At 30.5% G+C, this 18002-nt stretch overlaps 1 protein-coding gene across 1 annotated transcript; it reads left to right on the top strand.

Annotated features, from left to right (window-relative positions):
- Positions 1-220: 220 nt before the first annotated feature.
- On the top strand, positions 221-17872 carry LOC116846450 (TNF receptor-associated factor 6-like). The gene is made up of 5 exons (XM_032820262.1): positions 221-480; positions 1402-1536; positions 3819-4040; positions 15866-16110; positions 17547-17872. The coding sequence occupies exons 1-5, from the start codon at positions 369-371 to the stop codon at positions 17802-17804; spliced, it is 972 nt and encodes a 323-aa protein (XP_032676153.1). The 5' UTR covers positions 221-368; the 3' UTR covers positions 17805-17872.
- Positions 17873-18002: the final 130 nt, after the last annotated feature.

Below are 18002 nucleotides of genomic sequence, written 5' to 3'. Positions count from 1 at the left end.
AGGCCACTACGTTCGAACACGAGCAAGTGAGACTAAAGAAGAAAAAAGATGATCTATTATTTGGACGTCAATTATTTTTTTTATCAAAACATAGCTTTTTATAATTACATAATTATATTTTTTAAACAAAATATATAGATAGAAATAAGTGTGTGTATGTTGATAAGTAGCTTTTAATAAATTTTAATTACAGACAAGGGACTCGTATGCTACTTCGCTGTCAGATTTTTCCTCAATGTGTTTCCATCGGCCAGTAAAAAGGCGATAAAATCTATTTTTGAGGCAGATGGAAGCTACCGCCACGTTTGAGGTCGGTTATAAATTCGGTCACAACGAAGTGAATTCGCAACGTACCACATGTGTGACATATGCCACACGAAATGCTGGCTACCGCGCATTGCTCCGTATCATTGCTTTATCTCGGTGCGCTCTATTTGGTATACGGTGAGCGTGGTGTGAGCGAACCTTTGCGGCAAATGCGTAAGTACAAAAGGTTGGTTAGTTTGCCTGAATAATCTTTCAATCCGAGTTGATGAAATAGCACGATTTAATTAACCGTTCTATCTCAATTTGCTGTGACTTGAGAACTTAAATCTAAATTCTTTATTCCATATGTACATTTAAGCTCAAAATACAAATCAAATTAAACACCACATCGCAGTAACAAAATTGTACAAGTATTATTTTTCTTTCAAATTTTAAAGTCTCTTTAGATGTTTTTATCCTAGTTTTTATACTAAATTGGGTATCTAGTTTTTTTTTTGTATATTTAATCTCAGTTTAATAATTTCAATTTAATCTTCATCTTCATCTTAGTTTAATCATTATTTATTTAGTTTTTATTATTTATTTAAAATTCAGTTATTTATTTACCCAGGCAGCACACACCTCCAAGAAACGTTTTGTGGATATCCTGAGAACGTCCTCAACACGTCTCCAGGATGTTCTCAAGACATTTGACGTCTGACATCTGACATCTCAAGTACTCTGTGCTGTCTGGGTAGTCTCATGTTTTTATCAAATTTCAAAAATTTTCTTATGTCCTTATTTTAAAAACAAGCGACCAAAACCAAAACTTTTAAAATGAATAAAACTATATAGTGAAACGCATGCGCGCGCGGAATATATGTGGTATGTTATACATTAATATTAAAATTGCAAATACTAAATAGAGTAAAAAATAAAATATATATATTAGTTTTTAGTCCCCAATCGTGAGTAATTAGAAAAATTATAATGCAAGAAACTTAATAATTTTAAAAGAATAAGTTTCTATAAGTTTTTTTAACACATTTTACATAATCTGCTTTTACTTTTAACGAGATAGCGCTTCTATGCGCATATTTCGGTGCGTTTCTCACCAAGTCCAAATTTATATAGACTCCCTACTGCAATTTTTAGCCGAGATCGAGGTCAATGTCACCAACGACGATGTTACGGAAACGCATCAAGCGAGCTGCAAGATCGCAACGGAAGAAATGGTCGCGGACGCGCGTGCCACCGTTACAAACGTACTCACTGGAGCTTGCAAGGCGAGTGAGTGTTGAAAGAAATCTTATAACAAATTTTATTTATAATTTATTCATAAATTTTCCAAGGACAACGTGATTTGAATAAAGTATTTTTACCGCATCCGCCAAATTTTACCAAATGATATGTAAAATCGTTAAAAAATAGATATCATTGAAAAAAAATAAACACGTAATTTTAGCACAGCTACCACAGCTACCACAGCTTATTTGAGGTACTCTCTTTATAGACTATATTATATTGTTTTCATGTAATCATGTGAAAAACAATTTTTATGTAGATATAGAAAGAAAAATTATCGCACCCAGGTAGCACATACACGTATTAAGAACGCATACAGATCCAGATAGCACATACACGTATTAGAAACGTTTTTTAAACGTATCTATAGTTTTAGAACCGTAAAGCACCAATAAGAAACGTTTTAACAGAAACCCTTCTAAAACTTTATTTATGAAACGTTTATAAAATGTTTATAAACGTTTATAAAACGTTTCTTCAACGATTTTTTTTGCAAAAATAACGTTTCACCTAACGTTTTTTGAGTGGACATTTTTACTTATGAAAAACATTTCAGAAACGTTATGAAATGTTTTGGAAACGGTTATGAAAGGTTTGGTTCTAACGTTTATAAAACATTTCTAAAACGTGTGTGTGCTACCTGGGGAGTGTCTCCTTTTAATTGCACACCTAAAAATCTCAAAAACAAGGAAATTATGGCAAAAATTTATTAAACAAAAGTTGTATAATTTCACGGGAGAAAAGATAATGAAATTTACTTGACTTCAGAATGACTTTGAAAAATCTGTCAAAATAAATTTCAATTTTTTTAATGAAATCATATGGTTTTTCTAATATCAAATTGGTTTTTCAAATCAATTCTTCTAATCACATTGTACGTTTAAAAGTACTGGGATAAAATCATTGAAATACTTTTCAAGATATCTTTTATTTTATTCTGATGTTTTTCAGTATAAGATATAAAATATCTTACAAACTATACTTTCTGCTTTTTAATAACCTCATCTTAAAATTTTTATACGTAGAATAACAGTCAAATTGATTTTTGCGAAAAAACACATAAAAAATTTTAAACAAAGTTCCGTTGCATTTTGCAAATTTATTGATGCGCTAAAATCAATTAATGTGAAGATTAATAACCGATTGATTTCTTTCACTATTCTACATATAAAAATATTTAAGTGAGCTTGCCGAAAAGTGGATAGTTTACGAGATATTTCATATTTTGTACTGAAGAATATTTGGATAAAATATAAAATATCTTAAAAAGTACTCATTTTTTGATAATTTTATATGCTTACTACTTTAGCACTTTTATACGCAAATGACTAAAGGAATTGATTTGTGTTAGAAAAACTGTACATTTCCATTTAAAAAATTAAAACTGATTGTAACAAGTCTTTCCGTGAGATCATTCCAAAATCAAATGAATATTACCACCTTCTTTCCATCTTGAAACTAAACAACTTTTGTTTGGTATATTTTGTTCTACAATGTCTCCTTTTTTGAGATATTTTAAAGATACTCCCAGTAAGCAAGAAACATTAAATTAACGTTTAAAAACGTTGACTTCATGTGCATTGTTTGGACATTTTCTAATAATATTGCATTTATATTTTTCATATGTTATTTTGTGATATGATTTCTCTGAAAGTTGTTTAAACGTTTTAAAAACATTATAAAAAATATATTTTTCAAATGTTACTTTAACATTTATTTAAGATCAATGCAACATCTTAAAAATATTTCTGCCGATTAAAATGTTATAACAACCCTATTTTAACATTATTGAAATTTCCAAATCGCGGTCAAAGTATGTTCATAATGATGTTTGATACAATATTAAACACTACATATTTGACAATATTATATATTCTTTAATATCATTGTAGCAACGTTGTATTAATGATGTCTTGCTTACTGAGCTATTAAAGCAGAACACCTCGTATATAACGTTGATGGCGCTAAGTAGAATTAAAGTTTAGAATTAAAATATGAACTTAAAGTAAAAAATCGGTGCATCACACATATATATCGCTGGTAGCAAATATGTTAATAATTCTCCCTTGCGAAAAAAATTTTGAATCTGAATTTTCATCTGGAAGAAAATGCCCATTCGAGGACATAAATTTCTATAAAGACAATTGCTTCCGCTCGCAGTCAAATTAAACCTTAGGAGCGCGTTTAATTGTAACGGTATAAAGTTAATCTCATCTCTTGCCGCGGGGATTAACCGATGTTCATGGAAAAAAAAAATATGTTTCCAGAAACAATGGACGAAAAGTTCGCGAGTTTGGAGGAAAAGTTAATTAAGGAGCTCGCGGATGTCAAGTGGTTACTTTACAACATCTTAGAACAGCATCCGGGTCATCTAAAAGATATACGGAATACTATTCTTTACGACAATACTTCCGACAATTATCCATCCCCGAGACAAGATGAAATAGACAGATTCAACAACACCCTGCAAAACTTGTCGACGACGAGCGGTCAGTGCAATCGTTTTGGATTAATTATAAAATGCGCTTCTTACACACAAAAAAATATCATTTTAGTACTAAGAAAAGCGATTACTCAGTTTACTTTCCCTTTTTTAAATAATGATTATTCTCGACAAAGAATATTTTCTTGGTAATAATCTTAAAATATACGCATTACAAATTTAAAAAAAACTTATTATATCATGCACTTAAAAGAATAATTTTTATTCTCTTTACAAGAATATCTATTATAAAACTATTAAAAAAAAAATTGGTTTAATTCTGTACAATAAATAAATTGAGTTTTTGTTTTAATTTAATATATTCTTCATTGAAATACTAACTGTACTAAGATTCAGAGAGTATTTCTCGAGTACATTTAATGTTTGTAGTGAACTTATGATAGAATGGATATGTAAACTTATAAAATATCTGAAATAAGTAAAATTTATTTGAATATGCATTTTTTATGTGCAGAGTTCAGAACAATGCTGTATAATAAGTTTATAAATTTCTGAATCAATTTTTAAAGATGCAAGAAGCGCGTTTAGTTTGTAGCGATGTTAGTCAGAAGTTAACTTTATGCTCTCGGCCGAACGCGGAATAGTTCTTCAGCAACTGGTGAGCCTCAAGTTCTCCATACTTCGCAAGTGTCTCTGCCGCTCTATGGCATTCTATCCTGTGACCTGTATATGAATGAAATTAGTTGCATGTAAATAAACTTGCTTGCAAAACGACGATCTTATAGCAGCCATGTATTACATTAAGATTACAGCTCAAGAGGTAGAAAAAAGGATTTCTATTTTAACATTTTCATAATAATTAGAAAATGTTTTATGTTGTGAAAATAAAATTTTAATATTCCGAAATGAATATCACACTATTATTAAAACATGACTAAAGATTTGTAAAAGATAAAATGAAATAGAATAAGATAATGATTCCACACGTTGAAAGAACGATTTCTTTAGATTCAATAAATTTTATTAAATTCAAAGCAATTTATCTGTTGGAACAGTCCAAATAAACCAATTTTTATTCAGGAAATATAATAATTTAGCTCTTTAAGTAATTTTATTAATTGTCTCAAGTAATTTGTTACTTGACCCGAAAAAAATGGTTTTACCTAATTTTCTCATTGTATTAAAAAAAAATCGATAATTCTATTTAAATAATCTTGATATTTCTATTTATTTAATTATCTAATCTAATTAAAAATCTTGATATTTCTTTGTCCGCAATAAGGTAAATAAGTGGATTTTCGTGAATTTTTTTTTAAGAACGTATTTATCCAATCGCTTTCTAATTTTGTAGTGTTCTTGTTTGTACATTAAAGCATTAAAAAATATTTTTAAGTTGAGAAAAATGTTTATAAATTGTATGTAGTGAAAGAAATGTTGAGCGTCGCGGTAGAATCGGCATAAAACGGTGTGTATTCTGGCTCCTATTGTATTCGTCTGAAACCAAAATAGGGAAAAATTTTTTACTCTTTATGGCCATAATTTGTCGATGAACTTAAACAAGTTGAAAAGAAATTTTGTAATTGACAAAAAAACAGCCCTTGAATCAAAAGTTCGATTTTTACTCATAAAAATCCAACTTTATATATGCGAAAAAATTGTTTAAATAAATAATGTTATCGATTTTATAGGTCCATCGACTAGCAAATATAAACTAAATGTATGTAAAAGAGCAACTCGATTGATCAAATAGTTTTTGAATTATCTTGCACACCAGTTTGGAAGAAGTCGTTTCGAGAAAAACGCGTTTAAAGTTTCAGGTATAGAAAATTGTAAACTTACAGCTGTTTTCTGCTAATCCGCCATTCTTATCCCATACAGTAAAGCTTCCGCTTCTTCAAACAAGTCATTTTGCTCATGTTGGTGTTGTTTACTTGCTATTCGAACCTCTTTACTGCAACTTATACCGCGGCGCTCCTGTCTCTTTATTCGCTCGGCGTCTTTACTATCAGTATATAACTTACATAGAAGCTCAATTTTAATTTCTAATATTTCCATTATTTTCAAAACAGCAAAGTAGTCTTCATTAAATATCCCAGCGGCAATATAGGCGGTGATTTCGGTGATTTTAAAACCACAATGTATATGCTTTGGAGCTAATCGCTAAATCGTACTATTAAAACTTTTATTTGCATTTTTTGTGTGCCCAACTAAACACTTTTCTAATAGATCTTTCTTAGAATAATTTTTTTCCGTTTTTTCAAACGAGTTTTTTTTAAACAAAGCCGTTGCGAGTCATTGTGCGCTCAGACTTCGCCTTATGCGCTTGACCTGCGAGAAATGGTCCTGTACGACCATTTAGATTTTGAATTTTAAAACCAAACTTTGGGAATATATTCTATACATATCTTACTATTAATTAAAGTAAAAAAAATTTGATTTTTGTAACCCTCTATAGTGATTTTCCCCCTTAATGACGTTTTATGACATCTCTAAACGTCAATAATACGTCATTAAGACGTTATACAGAAACGTCATTAAGACGCCATAAAGATGTGTTAAAGACATCGTTATTTAGTCACATGACGTCAATCGACCAGTTATGACCAGCTTTTGACGTCATTTTGACGTGAGTCTGCTACTTGATTTCTACTCAGTATAATAAGTACTATCCTGCAAATTATCTATCCTGCAAATTTGAAATACTTTTTTAACATCCGATAAACAGGGTATCCGGTAACTCACGGAGGAGCCGCGGTATACAAATAGATTAAGTCAAATTAAACAAAAAATTCCTCTGCCATTTACGAACAATCACGTAAAATTATGAGTAATTAATTATGAGTAAATTTTGATTAATTATGAGTAAATTTTGATATTAATCAAAGAAGTTTCGTGAATAATCATATACGTTATACGGTAGATGAGCCGTAATAGTGACGTTTATCGCTGTATGCTTGTATGTAAAATTAAATAAAAAAGTCTTCTATCATTTTTCAAATAACCACATGTTTAGTTATTAATTAAAAAAGATTGGTGCATTAATGTGCATAACTGTACACTAATTTTCTTTAATTAATAACTAAACATCTACGCAGTTATTTACATATTTCAGCAAAACAGTAGCAATATGAGGAATTACCTTAGTAGATTATTTGCAAAATTACATTTGAAAAGAAATTACCTAATCAAGAAATATATTTCAGAAGTATTATATTTAAAACATTGAGAAATATAAATACAAAATTTGTTTACTTAATTATTTATACAGGATGTCCTAGATTCATCTCTGCAATATTCGTGGAAACGTAGAACGGATTGAGGTGAACATAAAAGTCCCATACTATTTTGTGATATTCATAATAAATCTCAAGATATTAATTTTAAAAAATTGGTGGAACATAATGAAACAAATAATACTTGGTATAAAATTATGTTATTTCTTTTAGTCCAACAGATTCATTAATTAAACAAATAGAAATATTAAATCCAAAGAAACTTTTCTTTTTGTATAATAACGATTTAAGATTAAAGTAAATTTAATTTATTAATATAAATTTGTCAATCGGAAAAGATAATTAAAAGAATATTAAAAGAACCTGTTTTGATACTAATACAAGCAAGAAATATTTCAACGCAAAATAGTTTCAATTATTAGACTTTAAATTAATTGTTTCTAAATTTACGAAAATAATTAGAAATTTATATGCACAAGTCTTAATTATAGATTAGCTAATTATTTCGTGTCTTTAAAATGGGTCATATAATTCTCAGTTATATATTAATAATGTCTATATTTATATTATTTTAATTTATATAGAATAATAATATACGTAGCACGCGATCTACTAACAGTTTCATAAATTTAAAGAGTCGGTAAAGCAAATAATATTCTATATTTTTTTCTTAAATATTAACAACATTTGTGAATGTAACTTAGAATATAATTATAAAAAAGCTAGTGAATATAAAAGAATTTGTCCTACATTTTTATTATAATATATTAAGGAAACTTTTTTAATATATTAAGGATACTTTTTTAATATATTAAGGAAACAAATTTGACTCGAAATTAGGACTCGATTCATAATTGAAAGCATTACTTTATGTGTACGGAAGTTGAACGAGCAAAAAAATATTTCAGTTCAATTACATTTTAACGAAAAGTTCGCAAGATATCTTTCACCTTCGATCGTTTAAAAATGTACAAAAAAGCACGAAACGCGAGTTCCTAGAAAGCCAAGCTTAAGCGGGTCGCTAAACATAATATTTTAATTCCGTGTCAGTACATCCGAATATGTGTACGCGAGTGGTACATCTGCGTCGTCCCGGAATAATGTCGAAGAATGTAATGCGGATTTCACATGTAGATATCTTACATTTCTTGCACAATATGCATTGTTACTTCGGAGCCTAAGCTAAGCATTTGTATGTAAGAGATGTGTGGCTTTATGCAAATGGGTCTGTTCAGGACGCGTGGCGGAAAGTTCGTGGTGTCCATGGGTAACAACAAAGCTGTAGCTTAGTCGGGATAAACATGACTCCACCGAAATGAATAGTGCAACGAAATACCGAGATTTATTCCACTCCACAGTAAATGATTAATTCTGGTATATTTAAATAGTGAAGCATTACGACATTCGCCAAGAAATCGTAAGCAACCGCTTAAACTTTACTAAAATTGTATTATAATTAAAATATCGATAAATATCAATAAACAGATTTCGTCCATAATTAATGTAATTCTTAGATTAGAGTGTGCCGCGCGACGTTTCCATATATTGGGTGTGGGAAAAAGTTCGTGACGTTTTTTTAGTAAAATTCAAGTTTTTCTTATAGTATTAAAATCAATTTATTCAAACCAAATATACTCCATTATTTTTGATAATATTTTGCCATTTTTGAGGCAAATCCCATCGCGATAGAACTTCTGTGGTTTCTAGTCAAAAAACTACTTCAAGTGATTTTCACAGGCCTCTTTTGAAGCCAGCTTTACACTATTAAGAGAGTTCTACAGAGACGCAAATGATAGTCTGAGGGTGCTATGTCAGGATTATACGGTGGATGCATCAAAACTTTCCAGCCAAGCTCTCACAATTTTTGCCAAGTCATCAAAGATGTGTGTGGTCGAGCATTGTGATGGAAGACGACATCCCTCCTATTGATCAATTCTGGCCGCTTCCTCTCAGTTGCTTGTTGTAATCTCTCCAGTTGTTCACAGTAGAGATCGGAATTAATTGTTTGACCGGTAACAGCTCATAGTGAACGATTCCCTTCCAGTCCCACCACACACACAACATCACCTTCTTCATCGTCAATCTAGGTTTTGCGATTGCTTGCGCTTTCTCTCCTTTCTTTATCCACAATCTTTTTCATCACCAGTTATTTCTTCAGAAATTGTTCAATTTCATTCCGTTTCAGTATCGCAAATGTTAATTCGATCCATCATGTTCTTAACAATCAACTCATGAGGAACTCAAACATCGAGCTTCTTTTTGTATCCAGCTTTGTGTAAATGATTCAAAACTGTTTTGTAGTTAATGCCTAGTTTCCTGACAATCTTCACACTGCTCACATGCTTATCACGCTCAACTTTTTCCATGATTTCATCGGACTTTTCCGTGATTGGTCGACCGGAACGAGGTTCATCTTTGACATCGAAATTTCCAGTACGAAAGCGAACCATTTTCATGCTGCTGATTTTGATAGAGTATCTTCACCGTAAACAGCACAAATTTTTTCACAAATCTGTGCAGCGTTCTTGCCTTTATCGTAGTAATACTGCAAAATGTAGCGAATTTTTTCCTTATTTATCTCCATTTTCAAAATAAAATAACTTTTGATCCACTTCATCGATTTCAATATTTTTCGACTCAAAACAAAGGTTGAAATATCACGCGTGTCTAGTATTGTCGATGCGATTAGTAGTTACCGAGTGCTGATCATGTAATGTCATCTAGTGCTAAACACCACGAACTTTTTCCCACACCCAATATAAGGTGTTCCAAATTCTCCTCCGCAATTTTTGTGGAAACGTAGAATGGATTGAGATAAACATAAAAGTTCTATACCGTTTTGCGATATTTAATAAATCTCGTAATAATAAGAAAATTGGTGAATACCCTTATAGAAATATCATACTAAGAATCATTGATAATTACTTATTTTCAGTATTAAAAATACTGGATAATAAGTAATTATCAATGATTCTTAGTATGATATTTCGATAAGGGTAATCACTATCTAACTAACTAATGGCGCCGTCTATCGTTATATTTGTATATTAGATCAAATTGAACAAAAAGACCTTTATCATTGTATGTATAAATAACCATATAGATTTTTAGATATTAATTAAAGAAGATTTGTACATATTATCGCGCATAATCATGTAATAATATTCTTTTATTAATAACAAAAAATCTACATGGTTATTTGCAAAATGATAAAGAATTTTTTTTTTGTTGAATTTGACCTAACCCGGCAAACACAGATATATAACAGTTACATTGCCGTAATGAAACGGAATGTAACATGCAATATAACATGTATGTAGTAGGTTATATAGACGTTCGTTATAATTTTCTACTCACACATGTTACAGTTGTATAACGTGAATATAACATAAAAGTAACATGTGACTAAAAAGTTATATAAGAGTTATATGTTATTTGTTAGCGAATTAACACATATATTTTTTTGTTGAATTCCAATGATTTATTCATTAGTATGGTTCTGATAAATGATAATGTATGATTATTTTGTCTAAATAATAAAAAAAACTGACATTTCATATTTTGTATTATTTCAATTATTCGTGAAACTCGCGTGGTTTCGATCCTATGTCAGGCGGTCACTCATTTTTGGATCATGTTATTCAACAATGCTTAACTTCAACGATCGTCCGGGAACTGATGATGCCGATGCGCCGTAACGATATCTTGATAAATAATATTTACAATATACTCTTATATTGTTCAAAAAATGTCATATTTGTTGGTAACTGTTTGACACGACAATCACAATATGATTAATATTGATAGAATGTTGTATCAGTAATCAAATTTTAATCTACAACGTGCTTGCAAAAGAGAGAGAATATTCCTTCTTTCTCTCTCACAATACTTTGACAGAGTAAGGTTATGATTAGACTCTCTTTTTATAAGAGAGAACTTTAGTTTTACAATATCGTGATAATGATCCTTGCATATATTAAAATATCACATTTTATATATAGAAAACATCTAAAATAACATCTAAAATATAATTTCACATTTGTGTATAAAAATATTGCACAACTGAAATGTAATGCAAACATTAGACTTCTTAACATATTATATAACATGTTATATTAAAGTTATGTTGCTATTATATTGTTGATGTAACTTAACCAGTAAATAACATAATAACATAACAGTTTTTATAACATAGTTATATCGCAGTTATAAAAGAAATTAAATAACCTCAATATTAACAACGTATAACAGTTATATTACATGTTACTCCTGTGTTATATCACAGTTATGTTCTGTGTTTGTTGGGAATGTACAAACACATAACAGCACACATCGCCACTAGAGCTTATCTACTGTATTGCACGTGATCATTCACTAATCTTTAATTAATACGTATTGCGACTATTATTGCGAATATTGCAAAACAATATAGAACTTTTATCCCAAGTAGCAGACTCACGTCAAAATGATGTTAAAAACTGGTCATTTTTATGACGTCTTAATAACGTATCATTGATGTTTAAAGACGTCATTAAAACGTCATTAAGTTATCTTAAAATTTCGTCATCGATCTGTGACAGACCGTTATTTTTACGATATTTTCATGATATTTTTGATCGTTCCTTGGCCATTTTTAATCATGAACTGAGCAGATTTGGACGTCATTTTGACGTGAGTCTGCTACCTGGAATGTTTACCTCAATTCATTCTATATTCCCACAAAAATTGCGGAAAAGAATCTAGAACACCTTGTATACACTTTATGTACTCCATAACGCATAAAATTTATCAAAAAGTTAGCGTATCGATTCTTGATGACGAAGTCTCCGAATGAGTTTGGACACTTCGGGCTCTTCCAAAAATTCCGACAGTGTAATTAATCGAAAAGCAGACCTATTAAAAGCACGACAGATCGACGAAAGAAAACGGTAACACGACCGCGAGTTAACTTTTTAGCTATAGCTAACTTAGCTACAGCTGGGACTGTATTTAACGAAATCTAAATATATCTATCTGATTCTGAAGTTGAAACGAGATTAAGCGTGATGGTCACATAAAAAATTAGACTTCAAATTAAAAAGGCATATTTAACATTTATTACTTTTTAAATCTCTTGGAGTACAAAAATTCATTCAAAAAGTGGAGTGATCATTGCATCACTCGAATTCGAGTAATTTTTAACTCATATATATTGTAAGACAAAATTCTGCTAATTCATCAAGGTATCAACAATCCACAACAAATATCGATATAGAATTTATCGATATAGAACGGTAAATGACTTCATAATGGAACAAATCATTTGTTGCTTTAACTTGTTGCTTTAAGCAATACCTCTATAATGGAAACAAATTAATCCAACAAATCATAAATTTGATTTGCTAATAATGCAGACTATTAGCAAAGATTAGAAATGACGTTTCAGCAAATCAGTTGTATTAACAAAGAAGCCTAACCTTCAAACATTGTTAAATAAAAAAGTATAACTTTTTTCACTAGCGTTTCTCAACGTTTCAGACGTTCGGATACTGAATCTGTTTCTCTCATTTCACTTATTTTCTTTTCTGCACCTTAATATTCGAAACAACACATACGATAAACGAGAACAAATGTGATTTGTATCTCAGGCATTATATGTTTGTTAAAATAATAAAAAATAATTTGCAAAGATAACTGTTCGATCTGTTTGCCTAACGATCATCGAATAATAAACGTACTTTTGTCCAATAACTGAGGAATTTTTCTCAGTGTAAAGTAAATTCTCCACTCTGAATAGTTATGTGAATATTTTCACATAAAATTAAAGAATGAATGTGATATACTCTATTCCCACAAGAATAATCCCGATAGAAAAATTGTCCAAACATTTTACAATAATATCATGAAATGAAGTATAATTTTGCAATGATTACGTTAAGACAACTCACCATAACGCGCAACGTTTTTGTCGGAATATACTCCCTAAATTTCTTAAAATAAAGTTTCACTCAAAAAGAATGAATATTCACTCCAAGTAATAATGAAAATATTGCCACTCTAAATGAAGTGACATTTCTCATTTCATGAGAAATATTTCACTCCAACTAGAGTGAATATTTTACTCCAAGCAAAGTGAATTTTAACGATATTATAATGATAATATACTTACAGATGAATTGTTTCCGAATCATTCACTCTTCCACGAGTGAAAAGTCACTCCATTTGTCGAGCGAAAATTCACTTCACGATACAGAATAAAAATGTTCACTTCACGATACAAAGTGAAGGAATTCACTCTATAAGAAAATGAAAAGTCACTCTAATTTGAGTTACTCGGTTGTTACTCTATTTTTCGAGTAAGATTTTTACTCTAAGAAATTTAAAAAGTAATTTCAAAATGATATTTATCCAAAATTAAACCAATCTAATTCAAGACGTTTGTTTAGAACATCATTTTATTCTTTGCATTATTTCTCTAAATTATTTTCTGAATATTTAAAAATAATTTCCAATATTTTTTTACAATATAATGCTGCAAAAACATTTTACAACATTTGCAGCATTTTTAAATAAAACATTTCAATTGAAATTATTAAATTAGTGTACGCTAATAAATGTACGCTAATTTAAAAGGAAAAAAAAGAGTTTTAAGGGAACCTGGTTTATAGAGATCAAAATATCGAATTTTCAAATGTTGTCTTAATCGATAATCGATAGTAATACTTAGAATATACCCTTATAGTTTTAAGCCGAAATTCAAAATAATTTTCGAGTTACAGTTTGAAAAAGATCATGCGTCAAGCAGATATACAGCACGCTCTGCTTTCCTATACTATAAAAACTGATGTGTTAAATTATTCACTCTCATTTATGTGTAAATTTAACACAAAACAAATGTGTTAAAAAGTAACGCGCATAATATGGAAAAAATTAACATAATAATTTAACACTTGAATATCATTAGGAATCACAGGTTGTGTTAAATTGACATATTTAATATGTCAGATATAAATTATGTCAATTTAACATTTTCATTTCATCAAAACCATAGATTAATACTTCTCTTAAATGTTAAAGTAACGTTTCATCTTAGTTAATTTAACATTATACATATGTCAATTTAACACAAACTGTGATTCCTGACGATATTCAAGTGTTAAATTCTTGTGTTAATTTTTTACATATTATGCGTGTTACTTTTTACCACATTTATTTTGTGTTAAATTTACACATAAATAAGAGTAGACGATCTGAGACACATGAAATGTTAAATTTAACACATCAGTTTTTACAGTGTAGTCTTTCGTAGAGAATTATCATCATCTCAGCAGATGTTTCGTATTGAATAGATTGTTTATATTTATATGTTAATGTTTATGTTTTAATGTATTAGAATACTCGAGACAGTTGTCAAGTGGAATTTAGAAACAACGCTTTATGTCGTTATAAACGGTCAATCGAAATTACTTCTTTTATTGCCGCATGTGTCTTCAATGAAGGATATAGCAGTGTATTAAAGATAATAAACATGTTAGACATTAGAATTGAGTTGCAAGCTCAAAATTTTGCCCACTCATACGACGAACAGCGACTTGAGAGGCAGCGGCGCCGCAGCTTTAGCGCTACCTGTGACTGCTATAAATAGATACTTTTCTGTTCCGTAAACGCGATTTTCTCAAAACAGTATTTTCTGAGTTTGTGTACACGATAAAAACAACTCTAATAAATCGATTGAATTGTTTCTAAGTTTGTTTTGTAGCTGATTAGTTCCTCTTTTAGGTAAACTATAATGTTTTTAAAAAACATTAAATTAGACTAATTTTTTTGCAACACAAAGTTGAAACTTTTTGGTAAAAATCATAACTTTTTTTTTAAAGTCGTTGCAAGTTTTCAATTTTTGTTTTTCTTGTAAAGTTTTTAGTTTAACTAGAAGGTAATTACATACAATTAACAAAAATAATTATTTCTTTTGTCTCAGATAAAAATTACAATCGTTACAGTGTACACAGTGGAACAACTGCAGCAGTTTGGCACTACGCATTTGGCTCTATTGTTTAAACAATAATCATAATTTTTTTCGATGAAAAAATTATTTTATAATGATAAAGTATATAGTAAAACATCCTTAAAATTTAAAAGTAATTGATTTTATTCTAGTTGAGAAAAACATTTCTAAAAATCATACATTTTTTGGTCTCTTAAATCAGGTTCCCCCCTTAAATATATAACACATAAATATTTAAGTTTTATATTCATATATATTCTTTATTATTTTTAACTATAACGAGAAAAGATCGTTTAATAACATAAATATACACTCGGTACGTAAAGAACAGAATTTTATTATTATTTGCAAAAGTATTAAAGCAATGTCAACCCAGTTGCGGAAAACATTTTAAACGCATAAAACAATATCTAGCATCTTTCGACGAAAAATATTATGACAATTGATAATAGTATGCAGAAAGAGACATCTAAAAATAATTGCAAAACATCTCATTATATGACAGTACCTCTTAAAGACGATACTCCATTATACTCCCAGGTCCCCTATAGATATTAGAAAGCTCAAATTGTAAGTAGAGCTCGACTCGGGAAGGACCAAAGAGTTAAGGACTTGAAATATAAGAATTCGTAACACGAGTCTGTTCTATTTCAGGTTCGACGAGCGCGTTCGTCTATTATTGGCAGGTGGAGAACTTCGACGAGATGCTGGCTAACTGGCCGACCAGCCGCTCGGTACGAAGCCCAACTTTCCACGCGGGTTCAAGCGGTTATACCTTGTACCTGAAAGTTACGCCCAAATATTTCCCCGACGGTACGATCTTCGTGGGTGTCGGATTGACGCGCGGCCCTTACGATTCTATTCTTGCGTGGCCGTTCCCATTTAGGATCCGTCTCGAGGTAAGCGCGCGATATCATGGTGAGAGAAAAGGGTAAAGAGAGGAAGGAAGGGAGGTTGGGAGAGAGGGAGAGAGAGGGTGAGAGGGAGGAAGAGAGAGAGAGAGAGAAAGAGAGAGAGAGAGAGAGAGAGGGAGGGAGGGAGGGAGGGAGAAAGAAAAAGACAAAAAAAGGGCAAGGAGGGAAAGAGTGTAACCTGGATGATTCTCGTTTCGCTCCGGGGATGAATTGGTAACGCGCGTTCAAGATTTTATTCGGGTTTTTTATTCGGGACGGGAGTAACGCAATTGCGAAACGACACAAAAGAAAAAGCAGGGTTCCTTCTTCCCCGTCTACCTGCTTGCGGGTAAGACGAAAAGTGTGCAGTCGGAATGTCGCACCAAATTATCTTCTGCGTATCAGGAGAGGCTCTCAAGAGACAGTGCGAAACGAAACTTCTAATACTATGGAAAGGTTTCGAATCGGGTTAAAAGTTTCGAGTACGTATGTATCGCGTTGATTGAAATTTCCGTCGCTATTTGGATCGCATCGTAGAAAGGCCGGATTGTCTAGCGTCATAAAACAACTATTTGACTTTTCATTTTTATTTTTTATTTTTTTATTACTCTTCTTACTTAATTGCTTTTAATTATATTACTTGTAAAACTTAAATTATATTTTATTGAGGATTTCACAGCTCTCCACAGTGTTGACTCTTATCTAGATAAAATTATATAGATGATCATCTAGATGAAATATTTTTTGTATAATTTTATCTTCATAATAAAAAAAATATTATCTTCATCTGTATCTGATGGAAAAATGATGGAAAAAACGATACTTTTGCCAAATTATTTAGAATAACGTCCAAATAATTTAAAATTATCGCAAACGTGTAAAATTAAAAGTATTGCTATTACGTGATGGACATCTGTGTATGCCTGTATTACATGAGATTGAAATAGTATTGGGACTCGTCTACCTATAATTAGACAATCAGACAAAATGATAACAAATTTATATTTCTTTCAGAAATCATTTATCGAATAGTAAATGTGGAAAATTGTATGCAATAAAAATTTATCAATAAAAATACGAATATATTTTTATATCTTTTTTTAACTGCAACTCTTTTTTCATAACCGTTTTTATATAAATAGCCTAAGAAACAATATTATTTAGAAGTCATCTAGATGAATCACCATATAAATTCATACTTGATCTAAATATATTTAAAACGAAATAATCTTTATCTCATTTTAAATAAATTTATATTATTTATTAATTTATTTTCATCTTCTCTTTATTTAGCTAATTTTAAAATTATCTAAGCATAACGCTGGTCATCTGATCAACGTAATTGCTTCTTGCTTAAATTTAAAATTTTTTCATGCGCATATCTCGAGCTTTCATTGACAAAACTCAAATGATGTTTATCAGTATAATGCGTAATTCGGCAGGTTTTAGATCAATCGCCGAAAGGTATGCGCGAGGATCGACGATCTCGAATTTGGGATCCGGCTACGCTGTGTACGGAAAATTTCTGGGGCCGACCAGCGTTAGCGGGGAAAGCGGACAATCCGGAGTGCGTCGGATTAAGTATTCCTAGACGCGTCGTCCTGTCAAAAGTGTCGTCTCAGATGTCTCAGCGACACTTAAGGAATACCAAATATACGTGGAATGGAGGTATGCTAATAAAACTTGTCATCTATCTGTAAACTATCGCAGATAAATATACACACAGTCACCAAATAGGAATGTTTGTTACGCATCATTGTACTCCTGCTATATTACATATTATTATTATTTTACATTACATTTATTGTTATTACATAATATTATTATGAAAAAAATATACGTGTGGCGTAATATATATTTTCTTATGGTCTGTTATATTATACGTGGAATGAAAAAAG

Source organism: Odontomachus brunneus, unplaced genomic scaffold (genome assembly GCF_010583005.1).
Source record: "Odontomachus brunneus isolate Ranch 3 - 2012 unplaced genomic scaffold, Obru_v1 Obru_scaffold_064, whole genome shotgun sequence".
Lineage (NCBI taxonomy): Eukaryota > Metazoa > Arthropoda > Insecta > Hymenoptera > Formicidae > Odontomachus > Odontomachus brunneus.
The sequence above is the reverse complement of the archived record's forward strand: the minus strand, read 5'-3'. Positions and strand labels throughout refer to the sequence as shown.

Bases quoted from the DNA above. Each gene is read 5' to 3' on its own strand.
- LOC116846450 (XM_032820262.1), top strand. From the start codon at position 369: ATGCCACACGAAATGCTGGCTACCGCGCATTGCTCCGTATCATTGCTT. The intron at 1,537-3,818 runs GTGAGTGTTGAA...ATATGTTTCCAG, and splicing joins CACTGGAGCTTGCAAGGCGA to AAACAATGGACGAAAAGTTC. The intron at 4,041-15,865 runs GTCAGTGCAATC...GTTCTATTTCAG, and splicing joins AAACTTGTCGACGACGAGCG to GTTCGACGAGCGCGTTCGTC.